Source organism: Peromyscus leucopus, chromosome 5, assembly GCF_004664715.2.
Source record: "Peromyscus leucopus breed LL Stock chromosome 5, UCI_PerLeu_2.1, whole genome shotgun sequence".
NCBI classification, from domain to species: domain Eukaryota; kingdom Metazoa; phylum Chordata; class Mammalia; order Rodentia; family Cricetidae; genus Peromyscus; species Peromyscus leucopus.
Window position 1 is genome coordinate 9,507,681 of NC_051067.1, and position 22,866 is coordinate 9,530,546.

At 51.1% G+C, this 22,866-nt stretch overlaps 1 protein-coding gene across 2 annotated transcripts; it reads left to right on the forward strand.

The window, feature by feature from the left end:
- Positions 1–1,363: 1,363 nt before the first annotated feature.
- Positions 1,364–22,081, forward strand: Cltb (clathrin light chain B). Of its 2 annotated transcripts, XM_028863755.2 has the most exons (6): positions 1,364–1,651; positions 5,499–5,545; positions 15,977–16,094; positions 16,316–16,427; positions 18,020–18,073; positions 21,469–22,081. In XM_028863755.2, the coding sequence occupies exons 1-6, from the start codon at positions 1,465–1,467 to the stop codon at positions 21,638–21,640; spliced, it is 690 nt and encodes a 229-aa protein (XP_028719588.1). In that variant the 5' UTR covers positions 1,364–1,464; the 3' UTR covers positions 21,641–22,081. The 2 variants fall into 2 exon arrangements, with proteins under 2 accessions (XP_028719588.1, XP_028719589.1); XM_028863756.2 differs by lacking the exon at positions 18,020–18,073 and having other exon boundaries at positions 1,366–1,651.
- Positions 22,082–22,866: the final 785 nt, after the last annotated feature.

Consider the following 22,866-nt stretch of genomic DNA (forward strand, 5'->3'; position numbering starts at 1 on the left):
AGCCCCATGCCATGGTTCAAGAGGTCATCGGCTCTAAAGGGAATCTACTACTGTTGTCCAACTGCCTTCTAAGTACTTCTGTTTAAACGCATAAATTCGTGTTGCTCTCAACTTTGGCCAGATCATCTTCTTTCTGCAGTGGTCAGCAGTTGATGCAGACTTATAACTAGTCAAAGTGCTGAGAGTAAGTGACTGCTGAATGTCCAGCCTACACGGGACATTTCTGTCAACACCACCCACCTGGGGCCAGGAAACATTGCAGAAGAGGAGGAAGAAAGAATGCAAGAACTGGAGGATGGGGATGCATGCTGTGAAATGCTGTTCTGGGGCTGACACAGACCATGAACTCACTGCAGCGAAGATTACCTGCCCAAGATCAATACATCGATTAGCATCCCATCGGGCAGCATTAACTGAACTCAGTGGGTTATTAACACGAAAAGGAGAGGATATAAGGGAGAGGGCGATGTGTTGTACCTGGGAGGAGTGAGATATATGAGAGGGGGTGCAAATGATCAAGATGCATTACTTGCATGTATGAAATAGTCAAAGAATAAAAAAGGACACTCTAAAAAAAAAGTCAGGCATGATGCACACATGCCTGCGAGGCCAGCATCTGGGAGGACTAGGCAGGAAGGTCACTAGTTTTGATACCAGCCTTGGCTATGTAAGAGTTCGAGGTCAGCCTATGGCTACATCTCAAAAAAGAAAAGAAAAGAAAGAAGAAAATGATTGAGGTGGGAGTTTGAGGCATGACAGAATCTGCAGTCTCAATGCATATATTAATTACTTAGGAAAATAGCAATTTTACTGTGGAGAAAGCAGGCTCCACCTTAACAGAGTAAACAACGTGAACCTAACCAATAAAGGAACAAATTGACATTCTGCGCTAAGAACTCAGGGTCACTTTAAATCTGAATAACTATAAAGAAATGTAAGAGCTCAAGTCCAGAGACAAAACAATGGGCCAGTTGCCTTCATGAACACCAAGACACAGAGAAAGAGGAACCATCCTGATTTCAGGGGATCATCACACAGATAGGGAGGGCGGCGGGATGCTACACGCAGTCCGGGGCCAAGTGAACAAGGATCTGCTGCACGGACCGGGTTCGCAAGCCTTTCCCAGCCTCGGTTCCCTCCTCTCACGCAGCAAGAGGACGGTCGTGTCACGCAGCTCATAAAATCGGCTCCAGAAGAAACTTTCGGTGAATGGACCCGGAGCCAGCCCCGCGCCACCCCCGCGCTCTGGAGCTGGCGAGGCGAGCCACGGACAGCGGGGGCCTGCGCCGCGGGCGGGGCGCCCACCGAGCCTCGCGGGCCCCGCCCTCGGCCGCTGACGTCACCACATTCCCGCCGCGGCTCCTCCCGCCGCCGCTGCAGCCGCAGTGACAGGCGAGCCGGGCGGGTGACGGGAAGTGCGGGCCGCGGGCGCGGGCGGGAGGTGACAGCAGCCACGCGGGGAAGATGGCTGAGGACTTCGGCTTCTTCTCGTCGTCGGAGAGCGGGGCCCCCGAGGCCGCAGAGGAGGACCCGGCGGCCGCCTTTCTGGCCCAGCAGGAGAGCGAGATTGCTGGCATCGAGAATGACCCGGGTTTCGGGGCACCTGCCGGCAACCAGGTGGCTTCTGCGCAGCCGGGACTCGCGAGCGGGGGTGAGTCAGCGCAGCGGCCTGGAACCGGGGGCTGAGGCCAGCATCGCGGGCAGGAGGCCCAGTCTCGGGCAGACCCGGCCTGGGTCCCTGCAGTAGTCTGGAGCCAGGCTATCTGGGCTGACCAGGGGCACCCCGGGGGCTGTGTGTGTCGGTGGGGCCTGGGGAGGCAGGGAGGAGCCGGGAAATGAGTTGGAGTCTGAGCTGAGACTGGATCCGCTGACTCTGGGGACAGGAATTTAGTCGTGACATTTTATCCCCAGGCCAGCTCCTCCACTGTCTGGCTCTGGAATCCTCCCCCTGCTCAGTTCTGAGAGCCATTCTCTGTCCCAGTGTCCTAGCTAAGTGGTACAGGTGTGGGACGAACGCAGTCCTCCTGACCCAGGGCTTAGCCTGCATTCTGCTGGGGAGCAGGGGGCACTCCAGGAACTCGCAGCTCTTCCTTGGGGACCACCTGCTGACCTGCAGCAGCGGAGGAGACATGTTAATTACATTTAATAATTTCACAGACGTTACTGAACCCATTTCAGAACTGGCCACGGGAAGCCTCAAAAGGCACACCACTAAAACAACTAGGAAGTAGCAACCAAGAATTGAACCCCTTCTGTCCGATTCTGAGTCCTTCGTCCCCTGACCGCACAGTCTTCCATGTGTCGGGCTCTAAGTCTGGACAGGGGCACAAAGGGCCCTTCCTGTTGGTTAACTGTTTAGTGGATTCACAAAGGTGGTCCAGGCCCTTTGTGGATGGCTTCAGACTTAAGGGTTCAGGACCTGTTTCCTGCAATGTTATGTTTATCGTTTATACTTCTTCCTCAAGAAACAATTTCTTATAAATATTTAGTAAAAAAACATGGACTTTCCTGGGTACAGTCCTAATAGACCTTGTTTCTCATTTTTTTGGTTGTAATTTTAGGGAGGTTCAATGGCCTTGTTGCAATTAAATATTATATGTATATATATATGTTCACAAGGTTCGTTCCCAGTCAAATTTCTTCCATTCAGCATTTTTCTGTGTTGCCATCCCCAGTTGAGGGGTTATCAGGATGACTTAGTGGGTAAAGGTGAATCTGCCTGGTGACACCTGAGTTTGGTTCCTGGAACCCACAGACAAGAGATACCTCACGTGCATGTGTGCACCCAAACCACACACACACACACACACAATGAGTAAATAAAGTGTAAATAATAACAATTAAAAAGAAGAAACTGGAGTTTGAGTATCTTGCCTAGGATCACACAGAGCCATGAGTGAGGTCTGGGGCTTGTTTTTAGGTCTCTTAGCTCCATACTATGTTATTCCATAGACTAACTGTGGAGGTCTGCCTAGGAGATGATTGGACGTGACAAGGAGAAGCAGGGGCCTAACCAAGCCAGCTGTACAGGTCTAAAGTAGCAGCTCTCAGTTGCTCAGCATGGGCCCTTGTTTTCCCAGGGAACCTGCTCAGGTTCCTCCCATGGAACTCAGTTGTCCAGTTACCCCTTGAGAACATACTTCCCTTATCAGGAGGTCCTAGGTCCTTAGAAACTCATGAGAAAGGCAGACGGAGTTCAGGCTGAGGATGGCCATACGGGCCTGGGATTTAGCAAGCTGTGGTCTTTCCAGGGACCTACAATCTGGATGGTAGCACTGCCTGACCCTAGATATGAGAGGATGTGGAGAGAAACAGTGGGTGATAATCCTTGGGGAAGCTGCCAGGAACACGGCCCTCCGAGTCTTCCAGACTCCTGCATTTGATGTTGCAGGTGCCCAGCTGCCCTCCTGAGTGGCAGGCTTCAGGAGTGGAGCTCAGCGGGTGTTCAGGCACAAACAGAATGGACCTGATGCTGTAGGGAGTGGCAGGAGCCTTGGTGCTCTGAGGGAAATGGCCTAGGCCTTCTGGGAGCTGGGAAGAAGCTGGCTCCCACAGCAGCCACCAAGGCACACCTCCGAGTGACCTCCCCTTAGACAATGGGGTCTCCTGATGAGCAGCGCCCATGCCGAGTTCACTAGTGCTGGCTCTGAGTAGGCCCTGGGGAAAGCCCTGTCTGGTGTAGGCCTGACCCCGGAGCCCCAGGGAGCCTTCCCTCTGAGCAGATCTGCAGTGGGTTTTAGTCATGGACACTTTGTTTCCATTCATCAGCCTTGGGTAGGGCCCAAATGGTCTACACTTTCACACCCAGTTCTCTGGGCTCTTAGCCTGACTGACTTATGGGCCAGCTCTGTGTAATCCTGTTGCCCCTGCTGGGCCTCAGAAGGTCACGGGAATGTTCTGGACTCCCAAACGGGCCAGGCATCTGAGGAGGCCCCACAGGGAACAGCTTATCCTTGGGATTTGCATTGCTGTGTTTGTTCTGTGGGCTCTGTTGTAGACTCGGGACCATAGTTGTGTAAGAGCCAGAGAACACTGTGGATTAGACTCTGGTGAGTCTGTGAGTGGGCGTGTGTGGTCCCAAAGAGGCTGACCATGCCCCATCTTTCTGGAGGCCGAGGTGGGCACCAGGAAACTCATGTGGCTTCTCTAAAGGCTGTTCCCACAGGCACACAGCATCAGGAAGGGACTCGGGCAATAAGGCTAGGTAGAGAAGCTGCCCAGAAGCCCCTCTGAGGAGGCTACCGCCACTCATCCCCTTTTGGGCTCACCCTCGTTTAGAGAGCAGGCCTCCTGTACAGTAGAAACCCTGAGTGGGCGAGGGGAGAGCTGTCCTAGAAATCTGGATTAATCATGGCTGGACTCTGGAAATAAGTTCTAACTGATATCAGTGGCAGATGACTGACTTTAGGTTGAGTACCCCCTTCAGTCCTTCCAGGCTCAGGCCGGAAGTACTGTTGTTCTTCACAGCCCTGTCCTCCTGTGGTGACTACATAAGGCCTGCTGCAGCTCACAGCTAGGAAGCATGACAGTTTTCAGAGAGGCCTTACCAATTACAATGAGCCCCAAAGAGCAATTCAGCTCTCAGTTGGCCAAATGTCTCTGCTCGCCCACTCTATGCAGGCGCCCTTAGCTGGGGAAAAATATGCATTAAATGAGTTGCACACCATTTAAAAAAGAAAAAAAGAATCCACTTGTTTATTCAGCATCTAGTGGCAACTTGTACAGAGGCCCAGGTCCCCTGCATGGGCATGGCTTTGAAGAAGACAGCCATGGTGCTCCTCTAGGTGTTGGCCACTAGCAGGACAGAGCAACCAAAGCAGGTATGTAGGGATGAGCTGGTGAGGGCACAGGCTGGCCTGGTCCAGGAGTGAGAGGGCAGGCCACTGTGAGGGTCACTGTTGCAGCAGGAGCTCCAGGTAATTTGTGACTAACTAGATGTTGGGCAGAGCGGTTGGGAGGAGTCACTGCGAAGGCAAAATGAAGCCCTGGGAGGGGCACAGAGAGGAAAATAGGCCAAGTGTGCCCAGGGGGAGCTGTGAGTCCTGCTCTCCCAGGCAGAGCGGTTGCTCAAGGTTCCACCAGGACATGCAGAGACACAGACCCTTCTCTTCCGCATCCCTGGTGGCCTCTCCCTAATCCTGCAGTACCCCTGTCTACTGTCCAGGTCCAGCTCCACAGGTGACTTCGGGTAGGTAAGGAACAGTGCCCTGGCTAGGTAATCTTGAGCAATCACAATAGGCTTTCTGAGCCTCCACTTGAGAATCTGTAAAATGGGTCACTAAGTTTTAACATAGGGCTGTAGTAAACATTAAGTATGACGGTGGGTGCACAGGAAGCAGTCAGGGTCTGGGTCTCCGCTGTTTACATATCCATTATGTTTGTGGGGGAGGGTGTCAGTATACCCACGGGCGTATGCACAGGCTGGCCAGAGGCCACCATAGGGCACCCTGTGCTTGTCAGCTGGACCATGAATGATCCTGTCTCCTTGCTCTTTGCAGCTGGTTCCGAGGACATGGGGACTACAGTCAATGGAGATGTGTTTCAGGTAAGCAGAGGTGAGACGGGCTGCCCCGGGCTCCATCGGAGGTCATTTAGGGCTCACTGTGTTGCTGCGTTCCTGTCCTGTTGGGGAGGGAACCACTGCAGACAGGGACCGAGGAGCCGCTCAGGTTGTCCTCGGGGGTAGCTAGCTTCAGGAAGGAGTGGCATGGGACGAAGGAATCAGAGCTCGGCCCACGCAGGTGCTTCTGGTGGAGGCCGGCCTGACTGGAACTGAGCACTTTAGCTGGCTGGGCTCTTCAACTGGAGATTACATTCGGAGTCTCTCCTAAGTGGATAAGTGGGAAAGGATCCCCAGATCCTCTGCAGGGTGATTTCTAACAGAGACAAACTAGAAACAGCCCTAATGTCCCGAATCAGCGGCCTCAGTAGACTGGCAATCAAAGCTCCTGTCACAAAGGGCTACCCGAGCTTCCTGTCCCCACAGGCATACATGCCCTGATTAAACCACTGTGCAGATGAATGATACAACATCGTGGCACATCACTTTCATTTCTTTAACTGTTTGCACACAATATTTGGGAAAGGCATTCCAGTTGTAAACGACGGTAGTCCTGAGACTGAGAGGCCCTGGCTTCCTAGTTCCACCACAGGGGAATGTGGATGAGGGTCGAGGGTGTTGTAGTTAAAGACAGTCTGGGGACGGAGCTCTGTGGAGAAGCTCCAAGTTAAATCTCCACAAAACCAGAACAGAACAAAACAAAAACACACAGACTGAGAGAGTGCAGACACCAGCGGCACCCCAGAACCCCAGACGTTAGGTGGGGCCCCCCTCCACTGTGTGAACTTCGGTAAGACACCGATGTTGAGGCCTGCAGCTTCCTGATCTCCTGAGCCCCACCCTGTGGAGGAGTTGGCCTCTTGAGTCCTGGAAGAATAAACAATACTTTCTTATGTAAGTGGGATGGGCATGTCCTTAGACAGGAAAGCTGGCCTAGCCCCATTTCTGGAAAATGACTCAACATCGAGGAGTTAGAAAAGTCTCTCCCCAGGACCCCTCAGCTTCATGTCCCGTTGAGTATAGCAGAGCTAAGGACTAAGTGTTATTCTTGTACTGTTAGGACTTTTGACAGGCCATTTCTGGGCTCTAAGAATGCTTATAAGGATTTTAATGACTCACACGGTCTTTGTTCTAAAGTAGACATGCTGGAGCAGCACTTGGAACTGCAAGAGAATCTAGAACATTCTGAGCAGCATACTTTCACTTTTCAACTGACAGCAGCTTGAGATTCACAGATGTCAGAGTGACATCAGTCATTGCTGGAGTTTTCCTCACTTGGATGATCTGGCTCTCCTGACCCTGAACCCCCCAACCCCCACCCCAACATCACTTTCCATTTGGGGATCTGAAGAGCACAGTCTCAGCAGTAATTCTTATTCTCTGCTGTTATAAGGCACATTGATTTGTGAATCACATCACATCCACACTGCCCTAGAATCCCCCTGGGCAAGGGAGAATCATGGAAGAGACATTCACTTAGTTTAGTAGCAAAGCTCCTTCCTACCTGCATGGGCGTACACTCTGAACTGTCCTTCACTCTGCTGCTGGACCCAGAAAACTATCTTTAGAATGAGCACAGCAGTATTTGGCATGCAATTGCAGGGTGGAAGCCTTGGCCTGTGCAAACCCAGCACATCCAAGAGCCTTTGTGTCTCAGTCTTTCCTGGTGGACTATGTGGGTGACCAGCTACAAACCTCAGGCCCAACAGTCTGAAGGGAAGCCTACCAGCACCTATTCCAGCTCCTCTGGCCCCACAGGGGACAGGGACAGGGATGGAGGGCCCCTGTAGAACTGGTCTCCTTTCCACCCTCCAGCCTCAGTCCTCTTCCCCCCAGCCCTTGCATCTCTGCTCCTCTCCTGTGAGCTACTTAGAGGAATCAACAGCTCAGCCCGGCTTAGCCTGAGCTGCTCAAGCCTAAAGGCGGATAGACCTCATCATCCTGGCCATCCCTGGAGCTTTAGCATGCACTTGGCCAGCAAGAAGTCCCTCAGAAGGGGCGGGGTGTGTGGCAGGAGGCTGGGTGGAGACCAGCTGGCCTGTCTGTGGCCTCCTGCTTTCAGCTCCTGGCCATGCCTAGCCTCTTCCTCAATGGAGCTCTGGAGGAGTTCAGAGTACTTCTTACTTCTTCTGACACTAGCATGGCCTCTATAGCCCTGGGTTGCTACACCTTCTGGAAGTGACCCCATCTCCTACCTAGGAGGCTCAAATGGATATGGATGAGCCTCAGTGTGGCCTCTGGCACAGACAGGAAAATAAATCCAAAGCAACCAGGAGAAAAGCCAGTGAAGTATTTCTCAGGACCTGCCTGCCAGCACCCCTGCTGTTCTCACACTGTCAGGTAGTGAGGGCCCTAGCCACACGATAGTGTGGCTCAGTAGTCATGCTTTTTTTTTTTTTTTTTATGTGAGTGGGCCATAGGATGATTCCATGGCTGTTGCTTTATATGAGCCTCACCAGTTTCCTCAAGTGGGATACCGTCACTCTCATTTCACAGTTTTGAAATCCAAGTTGCCCAGGGAAGAGATTTTTCTCAACAGTCATCACCCAGTGCATGGCAGAAAAGGCTCGTTAGGCCAGGCCTCCCTGACACACTGTCCAGCGCCTTTCCTGGGCCCTCCCCCGACTTTATAATCAACCATTTGTTCATTCACTTCTCGGCTCACATTCTTTGTGGGCCAGGCCTGGGCTGCGGTGGTGGACGTAAAGACAAAGCCAATGGAGTGTTTGTCCCCAGAGTTCATTTCTAATGGAGTACAGAAACCTGGGGTGAAGTCACGATAGTCCAGGAGCTTGGATTTGAGGGTAATGCTGAGATAGGAGGGTCGTAAGTTCAAGGCTAGCATGGGGCACATTTTGAGGCCCTTAAAAATAAAATCTAACAGCTTGAGTGTTTTTGTATCCAAAACCAACTGAGAGCTTTACAGGGATTAACCTACTTAATCCTCCCAATACTCCATTACGCACTTTCTTTTATTATCCCCAAGAAGCCTTAATGGCTGTTCCAGTTACATGGCGTCAGTAACTTCAGGAGCTGAAGTCTGGGAGCCCAACAAGGAGGTGACACAGGACGTGGGTTTCAAGGCTGCCTAGGGAGGGACTGCTGGTCCTGGCTGAGGGAACGGAAGATAGGGCATTTGGCTCAGGGCTCATCCAGAGTGCCTGTGGAGTCCGCTGTGTAGAGGGATGCCAGCAACGCCCCAGGAGGCAACAGATACGGGGCTGATACGATTGCTTAAACGGGAGTCACACCTAACTCCCAATCATAGCACATCAGTGGCCTGTGGTGTGGCATAGAAAGTGGTCCTAGCTTGGGCAGACTTCATATCCTGGCCCTGGAACAGGCCACATCTACCTCCAGGTCCGGGAGGTGCTGTAGAGCATTGTGCCCTGGGTGTGCAGCAGACCTGCTCCAGGGGCTGCCCAGGCTTCATACCCACATCACAGACAGCAGCGGAAGCCTACAATTCATATTCTGCCTTTCCCAGCTGGATGACCTTGGGTTAGTGACTTAACCTTTCTGAGCCTGGTTTCTCATTTGTAAAATGGGAATTCAAGGCCCTTGGCCTGCTGTCCCCACAGGGTTGTTGGGAAAAGTACTCTGTAACCGTGGCAGCTTCTTCTTCTTCTTCTTCTTCTTTTTTTTTTTTTTTGGTCTCTTGAGACAGGGTTTCTCTGTGTAGCTTTGCGCCTTTCCTGGAACTCACTTGGTAGCCCAGGCTGGCCTCGAACTCACAGAGATCTGCCTGCCTCTGCCTCCCTAGTGCTGGGATTAAAGGTGTGTGCCACCACCGCCCAGCCCATGGCAGCTTCTTATAAGTTACTGACTTGTTCACTAAGTGAGCTAAGGAGAGGCCTGGAGGCAGCAAAGTGTGTGTGTGTGTGTGTGTGTGTGTGTGTGTGTGTGTGTGTGTGTGTGAACGTTCATAGGCAGGGACCATGAAGGAACAAAGGAACAAAGTCTCTAATCTTGTGAAGATCACTTCCTGACTGAGCCGGGGTGTGTGGGGTATTTGTCTAGCATGCATAGGGCCTGGACTCAGTCCCCAGCACAGGCAGGGGTGATGGGCAGAGGGGACCAAGGGGACAAAGGGCAGCGTAGGAGCCGTCAGACGGAAGCAGCAGTGTTCCTGTCAGCTGTCCTGCGGCCAGCATGTTCACACCCAGTTACTCAGTGTGAACCTGGCTTGCCAAGGGTGACCGTGGCACTTTGGAACTAGAGTTCCCTTACCTATAAAACAAGGGCAATAAAACTTTCTAAGGGGAAGTGTAACGATCAGAGACATCCGTTTAGTCACAAGCGCTCTGGAATCCTAACTTTAGGTGAGGTTTCTGGGGATGATGGAAGTGTAATAATAACACAGACAGGAAGAGATGCTGCCCAGGGCGCTTCTCCAGTGCCTCCTCACTCTTCTCCCCACACCTGTTAGCACCTACACAGGCTTAGCATAGGCTAGCACCTACACAGGCTTAGCATAGGCTAGCACCTACACAGGCTTAGCATAGGCTAGCACCTACACAGGCTTAGCATAGGCTAGCACCTACACAGGCTTAGCATAGGCTAGCACCTACACAGGCTTAGCATAGGCTAGCACCTACACAGGCTTAGGGGTTTCCTGAAGGCACCGGCCCTCCTTGGTCCTTTAGCTGGATCTTAGCCTACAGTGCCTTTCCCTATCCTTTCATCCTCTCTCCCTCAGACAAGAATGGCCGTGCCATTTTTTGTCTGATCTCTTACCTGTCCTGTACTACAGTACACCCCATCAGCTGTGGCCCTCATCTCGGAGGGACTCCCCATCTCAAGCTGCCAGAAGACCGGTTATGTTGTTCACTCCTGTCCATAAGTGCCTACACATATGATTTAATAAGTTACCTCTGCCTTCCACTCCTTCCCTTCCTTCTCCTTGTTCTTTTGGTTGAACTGGGGATTGAACTTGAACCCAGGGTCTTGTGACTGTCAGGGATGCACTCTACCATTGAGCTATGTCCCTGCCCTCAATAAATCCTCATCTAGGCCCCTCTGCTCTGGATACTGTATGAAGGCAGTCAGTCTCTAGTTTTATGGAGCATACTTTTTTTTTTTTTTTTTTTTTTTTTTTTTGGTTTTTTGAGACAGGGTTTCTCTGTGTAGCTTTGCGCCTTTCCTGGAACTCGCTTTGGAGACCAGGCTGTCCTCGAACTCACAGAGATCCGCCTGCCTCTGCCTCCCGAGTGCTGGGATTAAAGGCGTGCACCACCACTGCCCGGCCCCCATTGGAGCATACTTTTTTAAACATGATTTATTTATTTTTATGTGTATCGGTATTTTGTCTGTATGTATGTTGGTGTGAGGGTGTCAAAAACCCCAGAGCTGTAGTTACAGACAGTTGTGAGCTGCCATGTGGGTGCTGGGAATTGAACCTGAATCCTCTGGAAAAGTAGTCAGTGCTCTTAACCACCGAACCATCTCTCCAGTCCCGTGAAGCATACGTTTTTAGGTGGCTAGAGGGCTGGGGGAAGGGCACAAAGTAACCATGCAAACAAGCAAGCCATTTCAGACAGTAACAAGTGCTCTGAGGACAATAAGATACAGTTGTCCCCTGAGATCCAAATGGAATTTGTCCAGAACTCTGGAGATATAAAAAATCCAATGATTCAAGTAATTGTAATAAAATGGTGAAGTATTGGGGTTGTGGTGTGGCTTAGGAGAACACTTCCAAGGCTCCAGGTCCAATCTCCAGCAGTGTGTGAGGGAAATGGCATAGTGTTTGCATCTATCTTACACTCATCCTCTTGTGTACTTGAAGTTATCTCTAGATTATGAATAATCCCTAATACAATGTAACTGCTTTGTAAGTAGTTGTTACCTGATACTGTTTAGGAAGTAATGACAAGAAACAAAATTCTGCATATGCTCAATACAGAGGCCACCGTCGTGGAAATAACTTCCTAGTTCAGGATCAGTGACTGATGAGGAGACACAGAAGGAAGGCTAACTAGAGAAATGGCTTAGAAAAGTGCTCAGCCCAGGGTGGTGGCAAGTGCCTGTAATCTCAGCTACTTGGAGGCTGAGGCAGGAGGATCAACAATTCAAGGCCAAACTGGATAACTTAGCATGATCCTGTCTCAAAACAGGAAGGAAGGGAGGGCGGGAGGGATGAAGGGAAGGAGGGAGGGAGGAAGGAATGAAGGGAAAACGAAGCAGTATGGTTCACCATAAGGAACTTGTCCTCAATCCTGATGACCTGAGTTTGATCCCTGGGACCTATGTGGTGAAAGGAGAGAATTCCTGCAAGTTATCCTCTGACTTCCATACTTACACCATGGTGTGTGCATACATACATAAAATAAATCAATGTAATTTAAAAAGTAAGTGGGAGGGGCAGGCCTGGGATGTAGCTCAGTGGACCTGAGTTTATTCTGTTACTAAGAAACAAAAGAAACAGTGGCAGCCATGGTGAGTGGGAGATCTCTCTCCCAGCATTGGGTTGAATTAGACAGAGAAGATGAGTGGAGATGGAGCCCTAGACCTAAGGGAAGAGAGCTCCAGACTAGGACACTTAGGGGTGGGGAGGTACCAGATGAGTTGTTCAAGGACAGTGTGTCAAGAGTGCACTGACCAAAACAGAAATCAGGGAGCAGGAGAGAGCAGACACTTTGGATTTTTATTCAAATTACAGTGGAAAGCTTTGGGTTTTGTTGTTGTTGTTGTTGTTGTTGTGGTGTGTGTGTGTGTGTGTGTGTGTGTGTTTTGGTTTTTTGAGACAGGCTTTCTCTGTGCAGCCCTGGCTGTCTTGGAACTCACTCTGTAGACCAGGCTGGCCTCAAACTCAGAGATCCTCCTGAGTGCTGGGATTACAGGCATGTGCCACCATGCCTGGCTTTTGGGACAGTTTAAAACGGGACAGGACATTATTTTAGTTAGCCTTTGCATGGGTCATTTTGCATATGGGGATTGAACAAGACAAAGTCATCATGGGCTGAAAGGGAAGAAAGGGAGGTAATCTACCTGGGGACACATTTTAGAGAGTTTCCTATTAGACTGAACATGGGACAGATAAGGGAAAAAAATCAAGGATACACACAAGGTTCTGGCTTCAAAAACATGGTCTGATGAGGTATGGTTTGGTATAGGAAAGAGGCATCAGCCAGTCCTAGGTGCAAGGGCTGGGCATGTTTGGACCTGGGCACTCGGCCCAGGGCTGGCCCTGCCCTCACTGCTTCCACACCTGCCATGGAGCCCTGCTGCTTCCCAGAACTGCCTACCAAGCTCCTTCCCTCTCACAGCCACATACTGCTGGCTCTGGGGTCTTGGCGCATTCAGCCACAGCTCATTGAGCACCTACTGTGTGCTCAGGAGAGTGGTGGGACAGAGGGCCCCCAGATGATGTCCTGGGGGGAAAGACAGTAAACAACAGCGATACTGACAGTTGGGTAATGCTGGAAGGAGGAAAGGGAAGCACGATCTGGGGAGAGAGGGAGCTGTAATATAAGTAGGTCCTGCCCTGCACAGTGGGAGCTTTGGGTGGATGGTAGAGGTAGAGACCGTGATGGGGCCGCTGTGCTGGAGGAGCCTGGAATGGAGGGCCTGGAACATGCTGGGAGGAGGGGATCCCGAGGTGGAAATGCCTATGGTGGAGGAAGCAGGTGGGACGCACCGCAGGAGCCCTGTGGGGTCAGTGCCCACAGGAACAGTGGAGGGCAGAGCACCAGCCAGGCATGGTGGCAGGATCTACACTCCCATCCTTCAGGAAGAAAGGGTCTCCCAGACTGGAGGGGTCCCACTCATACTGACCCAAAGGGCACAACCCCCAGCACTTCTGTCCCAAGCTGTAGCAACTGTCACCAAATCTGAACCCCACTACATCTACCCAGCTCTCTTGGCCTTGGTGTTCTCTTCTGTACAATGGGAATGAAAAATGACAGTGATGGGCTGGTGAGATGGCAAAGCAGCAAAGGCACTTGTTGTCAAGCCCGAGGGCCCAAGTTCAATCCCAGAACTCACACCGTGGAAGAAGAGGACCAACTCCCTCAAGCTGCTCTCTGAGCCCACACTCAGGTTCTCTCTGGCACAAACAAATAAATAAGTAGAATGTGCCGGGTGGCAGTGGTGCTCGCCTTTAATCCCAGCACTCGGGGGGAGGCAGAGCCAGGCGGATCTCTGTGAGTTCAAGGCCAGCCTGGACTACAGAGCAACATCCAGGACAGGCACCAAAACTACACCGAGAAACCCTGTCTCAAAAAACCAAAAAAGGAAAAAAAAGAAAGAAAAGAAAAAAGAAAAAGAAAAAGAAAAAGAAAAAAAGATTCTAATGCGACCCCCCCGAGCCATCATTCTGTGGTGGAGTGCTTGCTTAGTATGCACAAAGCTTTGAGTTTCATCCACAACACTGAATAAACCTGGCAGAGTGGCACACTCCTGAATCCTGCACTCTTGAGGTAGAGACAGGATAACCAGAAGTTCAAGGTTATCTTCAGTTAGAACAAGTTCTAGGCCATCCTGGGCTACATGAGGGCCTGTCTCTACACAAAGGAAAAAAATACTTTGCAAATACTGTTGCATCAAATTCCAGCACCAGGTCTGAGAGACCATCTTACTATGAGTCCCATTTTCTGTGAGGACTGATATGTTCAGGAATTCACCCAGCCAAACACACATCTTCCAGCTTTCAGCAATGGGACTGTATGGCTTTAGAGCCCAAGTTTACCACAGCAAGGTTTTATTATTTTATGTTTATGAGTATTGTGCCTGTGTCTTGTTATTTTTCTTTTGTTGTAATAAAATACCATGGCCAAGGCAACTTAGAGAAGAATTTATTTGGGGTTTACAGCTTCAGAGGGTCAGAGTCCGTGACCATCATGGTAATGAGTATGGCAGCATGCAGGCAGGGGTGGTGCTGGAGCAGCAGCAGAGAGCTTACATCTTGGGCCACTAGCATGAGACAGAGAGAACTAACTAGCAATGAGGTGGGCTCTGAAATCTCCAAGCCAGCCCCCAGTGACACAGCTCCTCCAACAAGGCCACACCTCCTAACCCTTCCTAAACAGTTCTACCCACTGGGGACCAAGCACTAAATATATGGTAATATAGGGTTGTTCTCATTCAAACCACCACAGCCTGCATGCAAGTCATGCCCAGAGCCTACAGGGGCCAAAAGAGGGTGTCAGGTCCTCTGGAGCTGGTGTGACAAAAGGTTGCCAGCTGCCATGTAGGTGCTGGGAACCAAACCTGGGTCCCCTGAAAAAGCAGTCATGCTCTTAACTGTAGTGAATCTTTTCTGTCCCACCAACCCGCTCCCAAATAATGACATGGAGACTTCTTATTATGCAACAAGCTTAGGCTTGTTCCTAACTAGCTCTTATAACTTAAATTAACTCATTTACATTAATCTATGTTCTATCATGTGGTGCTTCCTCTCTTCCATCTTGCACCTCCTGTCTCTTCTCCATGTCTCCTGGCTTCTCCTGCACGCCTCAATTCCTCCTACTCTTACTTTCTCTTCCTGGACATCCTGCTGAGATATTGGCCATCCAGCTTTTTATCACACCAATCACAACAAGTACATCTTCGAACAGTGTACAAATATCTCACAACACTTAACTGCAGCCGTTCCCTCCCCACCGCCATGGCAAAGCTTTAGTCATGCTTCCTCTGCCTGTCTCTGGGCTGCACGTTCACTCAGCAGTGTCTGTTGTTTACTGCGTGCCAGGCACCGTGGTGGGCTCTGTACACAACACAACAGACAAGGTCCCTGCTGTCACAAAGGTGACATGCTGATGGACAAATGAGCACATCAGTAATGAGGTCATGTTAGACTGTGTAAAGTAAGTTGTATCATGTAGCACAATGTAACAGATTTTAATGATGGTATTAGCACAAGGGGCTCATTGTCTGCAAGACAGATGACATCTACAGCTTTTAAAAAAGTTTATTTTATGTGTATGAGTGTTTTGCTTGCATGTATGTATGTGCACCACTAGCATGCAATGTGATCCATTGGAACTGGAGTTAAGATAGTTGTAAGCCCCCTTTTCAGTGCTGGGAACTGAACCTGGGTCCTCTGAAAGAGCAGCAAGTGCTCTTAACCATGGAGCCATCTCTTCAGCCCCAAATTTAGTTTTAGAACTCATTTCATTCTTGAATCAACTCTATGGGAGTGGGTGTTATAATGTATCCTGTTTTATGATGAACAAAAGGGAGTATAAATGAATTGTCTGGGCTTGAGACAATGATCAGGCACTGAGAGGTTGAGTGACCTGCCTGAGGCCACACAGGAGCAGTGGTGCTGGCAGAGGGAACACAGAGTGTAAAGGTACAGTCGCTTGTGGCGGCAAGGGGTGGGGGTGGCCTGATTTGCGGGCTGTCTTGGTTGCAGTAAGAGCGGCACCAACGGCAGGGCAGACGTGACGGCCTGGGAACACTGTGCTTATGTTGTAGGAGGCTAACGGGCCTGCCGACGGCTATGCTGCGATTGCCCAGGCGGACAGGCTGACTCAGGAACCCGAGAGCATCCGAAAGTGGAGGGAGGAGCAGAAGAAGCGGCTGCAGGAGCTGGGTGAGGGCAGAGCTGGGTGAGGGCAGAGCTGGGGAAGAGCTGATTCCAGCAGGGATGGTTTCTGGGACACGGGGAGTGGCATGCCTCGGGGGCTGTGCAGGCAGGCCCACTTGGCTGAGGGTGGGTCCTGGGGCTACTGTCTGGGGGCCAGGGGTGGAGCATCTGGGGCGGCTGCTCTCCACAGAAAAGTTGTTGTACTCATTCTCCCGCCGGGCTCACAGACGCTGCCTCCAAGGTGACTGAACAGGAATGGCGAGAGAAAGCCAAAAAGGACCTAGAGGAGTGGAACCAGCGTCAAAGTGAACAGGTTGAGAAGAACAAGATCAACAACAGGTGAGTGACGAGGGGACTCGAGGGGAGCTAAGGAGACTATGGGAAGCCATGGAAACATGAGTCATGAGAAGATGAGGGGAGCCGTGAGAACGTGAGGGGAGCTGTGAGAAGATGAGGGGAGCCGTGAGAAGATGAGGGGAGCCATGAGAAGATGAGGGAGTCGTGAGAACGTGAGGGGAGCCACGGAGCACTGAAGGGAGTGGAGCTGGGGACTGTTTTGAGATGGGTGACGTAGTAGTGACATGGAGAGAAGAGCTGCTAGAAGCCTAGGGTTCCTCATAGCACACCTACTCCTAAGCCCTTACTCCTCTCCATGACCGAGAGGAAGCAGAATGGGTGCCACGGACTGGAGTGTGACTAGACTCTCCAGGACCCTGAGCCCTCTGTAAGTAACTTAGAGAGGGCCCAGGTCTGGCAGGGAGTGGAAAGCCAGCCTGAGAATTAGATGTCATTTCTTAGAGAAACCAGTGTGACTAAGGGATGAAAGGACATTAGTGGCCTGTCTAAATGAAAAGCCAGGGCGGTGGCTTGGAGCATAAACGAAACCAATCAGCACTCACTTCCCTGCCACTCAGCTCTGCTTCTCTCCGTCCTGGCTGTACTATTGGACACACACCCCTGTATGGGAACAGCAGCTTCAGGCTGCTGCTCGCTATGTTGGGACCCAGCAAGGGTGGAAGTTGCATCTAACCACAGGGACCGCAGGGGGAGCAGCTGATCCTGCAGAGCACAAGCCTGGCAGGGGCACGGGTGCAAACCTGAGAACATTTGTGGAAACGGATGTTCTCCTGCTTTGGATGCTGTGCAAGATCTTCCTGGGAGGGAAAAGCAGCCAAAACCTGCATGCCAAGCTGGACACTGGCTGTCACACGAGGACCCTCTGTGTCCTTGAGGAGTTCAGAGGAGAGAATCACACATGTACAGCCGGACTTGGATCCACCGGAGCCTCGTGCATGAAGATCATAGGAGCAAAGAAGTAATTAACATGCTAGAGGAGAATCAGTGTCTAGACCAGTGTTTCTCAACCTGTGGATCGCAAAGCTCCCCCTACCCCCAGGATATCGGCTATCCTGCATATCTGATATTTACATTACCATTCATAACAGTAGCAAAATTAGTTATGAAGCAGCAATGGACTAATTTATGGTTGGGGGTCTCCATATGAGGAACTCTATTAAAGGGTTCCAGCATTAGGAAGATTGAGAACCACTGGCCTAGAGACTGGTCTTCGAAGGATGACTATGGTTCATTAATTAGGAAAGAAGGACTGATATACGGGAGAATAATCTAGACCTGGGAGATGTAGTGTGTTGGTCTACAGGGAGTCAAGTGTAGAAGGAATGGTCTTAGGAAGTAGGTGGCATGTGGGAGCGACACTGGGAAGAGACCTCATTGAGCAGTAGGGAGCCATCAAAGGTACAGGCCGCCCCACTCTCTTATGGGTAATTGTTAGCTTTTAAATTGTACTTCCTAACATGTCTCCTACAGAGGTACTAACACACTGTTTCTCTTTCTCTTTAACCCCGTGCCTGCCTGTCTTGCTGTCTGTCTTCCCCCACCTAACTCCTCCTCCTCCTAACTCTCTCCTCAAGGGTCGCTGACAAAGCGTTCTACCAGCAGCCAGATGCGCATATCATTGGCTATGTGTACGTGTCCCCTTTGCTCTCAGCAGGGGCAGCTGTGGAGGGCAGCCCAGCGGTCTTGCAGTCTCTTGTCTGTGTGGTATCAATGAATGTGGCTGGGCTCAGAGCAATGGTCAGAGCAGGAGGCAAACTCCAGGACTGCTGCAGTCCTTGCCTTCCATCCTGCTGTCTGTCCCTCCAGCAAACTGGAGGCGGCTTTGCCCATTAGAGTTCCCAAGTAGGGGCGGAGGAGGGGATGCACTACCCAGCCTCCCAGGGGGGGGGGTGTAGAGGACACCCAGGCTAGCTCCTCTCTGAGATGCTTCTTGGGGATGGGGAGGTGAGAAGGGACTTGTATTGGTCCAACACCACGCATAGAGTGCTGGAGGCATAAACAGTAAGAGATGTCTTCGTGTGTCGACCCCTGCCCCGACCCCTAGGCACACTGACTTGACCATGAACCCTCGCCCACCCCACAGCAGCTCCTCTCCTGTGCATCTGGGTTTGAACTGGCTGGAACTGTGCTGCTCTGGATTTGGAATGGCGAGCAGGTTTCCTCTTATGCCAGCCCCAGGTGACAGGTGGTGTGTTCTGGACAGCAGTATTGGGGAAGACAGTGAAGAGTGATTTCTGAGGGCTGTTTACTCACATTGCCTTACTGTTCCCGCTGGAGCTGGCCTTGCTGAACCACATGCCACTGCAGCTTCTACCGCCAACTGCACTGGCCCTCCTACACAGCACGGGGCACAGCACAGGGCACAGCAGGCAGCAGCCTTCCTTGCCTTCCGCCAGCCCCTCCTTCTCCCATCTGGCCCTTACCTGCTGGTGCCAGTCACTGCTCGAACAGAGAGAAGAGACACACAGCCCTCCCCCTGCAAGTTGCTCATGGGTTGGAATACATTATATTATGAGCTCTGGAAGCCACCCTCTTCACTGGGGACGCAGTGCATGATTCAGACTCATGACCCCCAGCTGCACCTTAAGATTTAAAAATGAGTTGCTGGGTAGTGAGGGTTGAGAAGGACACTCTAGGTGGAGAAGCAGCTGGGGCGGAAGTCGAGAGAGGACCGAGGGGCTGGGTTTGTAGGATGGATGGAACCTGAAGTGGGAGGCCCCAGCCTCCCTCTCCTTTGTGCTAGGCTCAGAGACTTAGATTTGACCCTCAAGGCAGTGGGGAGCCACGGAGGCGTCTAACGGGAAAGGGGTACCTGGCAGGTGTGGGTGCTATAGAACACTACTGGGTTCAGTGCTCCTATTGGACCCACGGAACTGGTCCAGAGAACCCAAGAAGGCTCCGAAGGAGACAGAATTGGAATCGAGACTTCTCAGCCTTCCACCTGCCCACGCATTTCCAAGGGGGCTTGAGCACTGCAGATTCTGGTTCCGCAGGACTGAGGTGAGGCTCAGCCTGTTCCTAACAAGCTCCAGGGTGATGCCCGTGCTGCGAGGCATAGCCCACGGATTGGCAGTCAAGACAGATGGGAGGCTCCTGACCCTGACGGGCAGCTCTAAGGATAAAGCCTGCATCCACACTCACTGTCCAGCCCCACACAGCATAGACTTGTCACCACACTGGCTGCTCAGGTCAGAGAACAGATCAGAAGAGCGGGAGCCATGCCTCTCCTCACAGGCTAGCCGAGCATACTGCAGAAAGGCGAGATCATGATAGACGGTCACATCATTGAGCCTGGGCCAGTTCATCTAGTAGCACAGCACAGTGAGATCACCTGGATCCACCTCCCAACTCACCCCCAACTTTGTATCCTTTTTCCCCCTCCCAAATAACTGAGTCCAACCTGTGCTGTTCATAAACGCCTCAGTGTGGACTTATCGGGAGCTACACCCTTAAACAGAACTGACTTTCCCTCCCCCAGAAGGCTGTCTATATAGCTTGTGAACCTCTCCCATTCCATGCTAGAATGTTGACTGGTTTGATCTTGTACAGGTAACCACAGCTACTGTGAGTTCATGACCACAAGGGTCCTGTCATGTCCAGAAGACACCGTCTCTCTCCATTCCTCCTGACCTCTGGCTCTATAAGATCTTTCTGCCCTATTTCCACTATGGTCACTGAACCCTGGTGTGTGTTATAGATGTCCCATTTATGGCTGAGCACTCTAAATCAGTGAGTTTCAAAACCTTCAACCAGAAATTCTTAAGTGTAGTAGAGCTCTTGCCTGTCATACAGACAGAGATTCAACACCTAGTATCATCAACATAAGCAGACTCCTGAAGCAGAGACCACCCCAGCTTTTATCCTAACATGATTCCAACTAAAGCAAAGCTTCCAACAGCACCTTCCCCAGGCTGTGGCTCCATCCAGACAGGACTGTTCTGAGCGCAGAAAGCTTCTGTAGTCAGACATGCTTGTAGAGAATCCTACATCCATTACATAGTTGACTAGGTGATTAGGCGGGTCCTCTTGGTCAAGGTCTTGGAAGTACTGAAAATAGTTGAGGTAGAGACACAGCTCAGTGGTAGACTTACCCAGAATGTCTGAGGCCCAGGTTCAAACCCTAGTACTGAAAAATAAGAGGGGAAAAAAAAAAAAAAAAAAAAGCTGGTGGCTTTTTTTGTACCAGGAACCCCACTGTGGGAACTCATGATGGAAGGATACTGAGCTAGCCAGGTGTGATAGCACACACCTGTAATCTCAGCAAGATAAGGAGTTCAAGGTCAGCCTTGGCTATGCTAGGCTATGACCTAGCCTGGCCTATGTGAAACCCCATTTAACAAACAAACAAACAAACAAACAAACACAAAGGGAAGGTGGGAGGGGAGAGACTTTGGAACAGAGTGCCCAGGCTAGGAAGGCCTTGCTGAGGAAGTGAAGCCCACTCTGGGAACGGAATGACAAGAACAAGCTAGCCAGGTGCAGTGGTGCACAGCTGTCATCTCAGCCCCGGGGGAGGCTGAGCAAGAGGATCTCTTGAGCTCAAGAGCAGCTTGGGCTACAGAGTGAACCCAGGCTCAAACCAAAAGAGACAGGCCACGAGGCGGTGAGGACCCTCTGAGGAGGGTGACACCTCAAAAGCCCTGAGTCTAGAGGACTTAGGCTTCCACACTTAGGCCTGGGTTTCTTTTTTTTTTTTTTTGGTTTTTCGAGACAGGGTTTCTCTGTGTAGCTTTGCGCCTTTCCTGGAACTCACTTGGTAGCCCAGGCTGGCCTCGAACTCACAGAGATCCGCCTGCCTCTGCCTCCCGAGTGCTGGGATTAAAGGCGTGCACCACCACTGCCCGCTAGGCCTGGGTTTCTTATGTCAAGACTGTTCCTGGTGGCTGGAGTGAAAGGACACAGGGCTGGGGAGACTTCGGCTCACGTCCCAGAGTAGGCTGTACACCACAGACTGATGGGAACAGAACATTAGTAACCCAAGAGAAGACAACCATGAAAACCTCTGTCCTCTCTCCACCTTCAGGGCATCTGAAGAGGCGTTTGTGAAGGAATCCAAGGAGGAGACCCCAGGCACAGAGTGGGAGAAGGTGGCCCAGCTGTGTGACTTCAACCCCAAGAGCAGCAAGCAGTGCAAAGATGTGTCCCGCCTGCGCTCGGTGCTCATGTCTCTAAAGCAGACACCGCTGTCCCGCTAGGTGCCTGCCGTGAGGCTGGCCACAAAGCATGGGCCTTGCTGGGGCAGAGGAGCAGCTGCTTCAGCCAGGGTGGGACTTCCTCTGGCAGCTGCCACACACAGCCTGTTCTGTTCCTCTGCATCTCCGGGAGCTCCCTCCTGGCCCCACGTTCCAGCCCCTCGTGACTCCTCTCAGTCCACCACTCAATTGTGACTGTCCCTCCTGATGTATTTTTTCTTGGCTTAAAGGGTATGTTAACTCTTTTTACACTTATTTATTATTATCCTCATTTCTCTGGAAGCTGCAACTGGTGTCAGGGCTCAGTTTGTGCTTAGAACTTTTCCCAGCCCTTAAGAGGTAATGATGTGTTTTTGGAAACTCAGGAGCTCCCAACTGAAAGTAGGAACCCCAAACTATGTCCGCTGTCTCCTCCAACAAGAGGAAAGACAAGCTCTCACAGAACACTTGTGCAGCCTTGCTCTTTGTGATTCTTTAACAAGCCTGAAGGTAGGGTTTCTGCTAGGAAAACAGGCCCCCAGAACAGAATCAGCCTGCAGTGGAGAAAGCAGCTGAGGCCAGTGGCCTCTACGGTGGTGTCTAAGACTGAGGACATCACCTGCCAGACCTTCTTTCTTGGGAGTGACCAGGGCCCTCTAAGATGTGGCAGGGCCTGCTGCATTGCAGATGTACCTCCCCTCCTCAGCCCTTCCTTCCTGTGGACTTGGGATAAACAACAATGACCACACCTCCTTCCCCTTCAGCAGAGGCTGTAAAACAGAACATTTAAGCCATTATGATCTACATGTGTTTAAAAAGATTTGAGTAACTGCCAACAGTATAAGTTCCCTAAGTCTGCCATAACAAAGTACCAAAACCCAGGTGTGTTAGAGCATCAGAATTTATTGTCTCACAGTTCTGGAGGCTAAATTCCCAAATCAGGGAACCACCACGCCACTCCTTCTGTGGATGCTAAGGTAAGACCCGTGCCTCTTTTCTAGCTTCCAGTAGTTCAGGCCTTCCTGGGCTTGCAGATACAGCCCTCTAGTTGTCTCCATCTTCCTTCCATGTATGTCTTGTGTGTCCAGTTTTTAAAAAATATGGATACTAGTCTTACTGGATTAAAGCCCATCTTAAAGACTGTATTTTAACTATTAATGGATATAAAGTCCCTATTGCCAAAATAATACCTAAAGAATTGAGAGTTGGAATTCAACTCTCAAATATATTTTAGGGGTGGGCATCAAAAC

Bases quoted from the DNA above. Each gene is read 5' to 3' on its own strand.
- Cltb (XM_028863755.2), top strand. From the start codon at position 1,465: ATGGCTGAGGACTTCGGCTTCTTCTCGTCGTCGGAGAGCGGGGCCCCC. The intron at 1,652-5,498 runs GTGAGTCAGCGC...TGCTCTTTGCAG, and splicing joins GCCGGGACTCGCGAGCGGGG to CTGGTTCCGAGGACATGGGG. The intron at 16,095-16,315 runs GTGAGGGCAGAG...CCGGGCTCACAG, and splicing joins GAAGCGGCTGCAGGAGCTGG to ACGCTGCCTCCAAGGTGACT.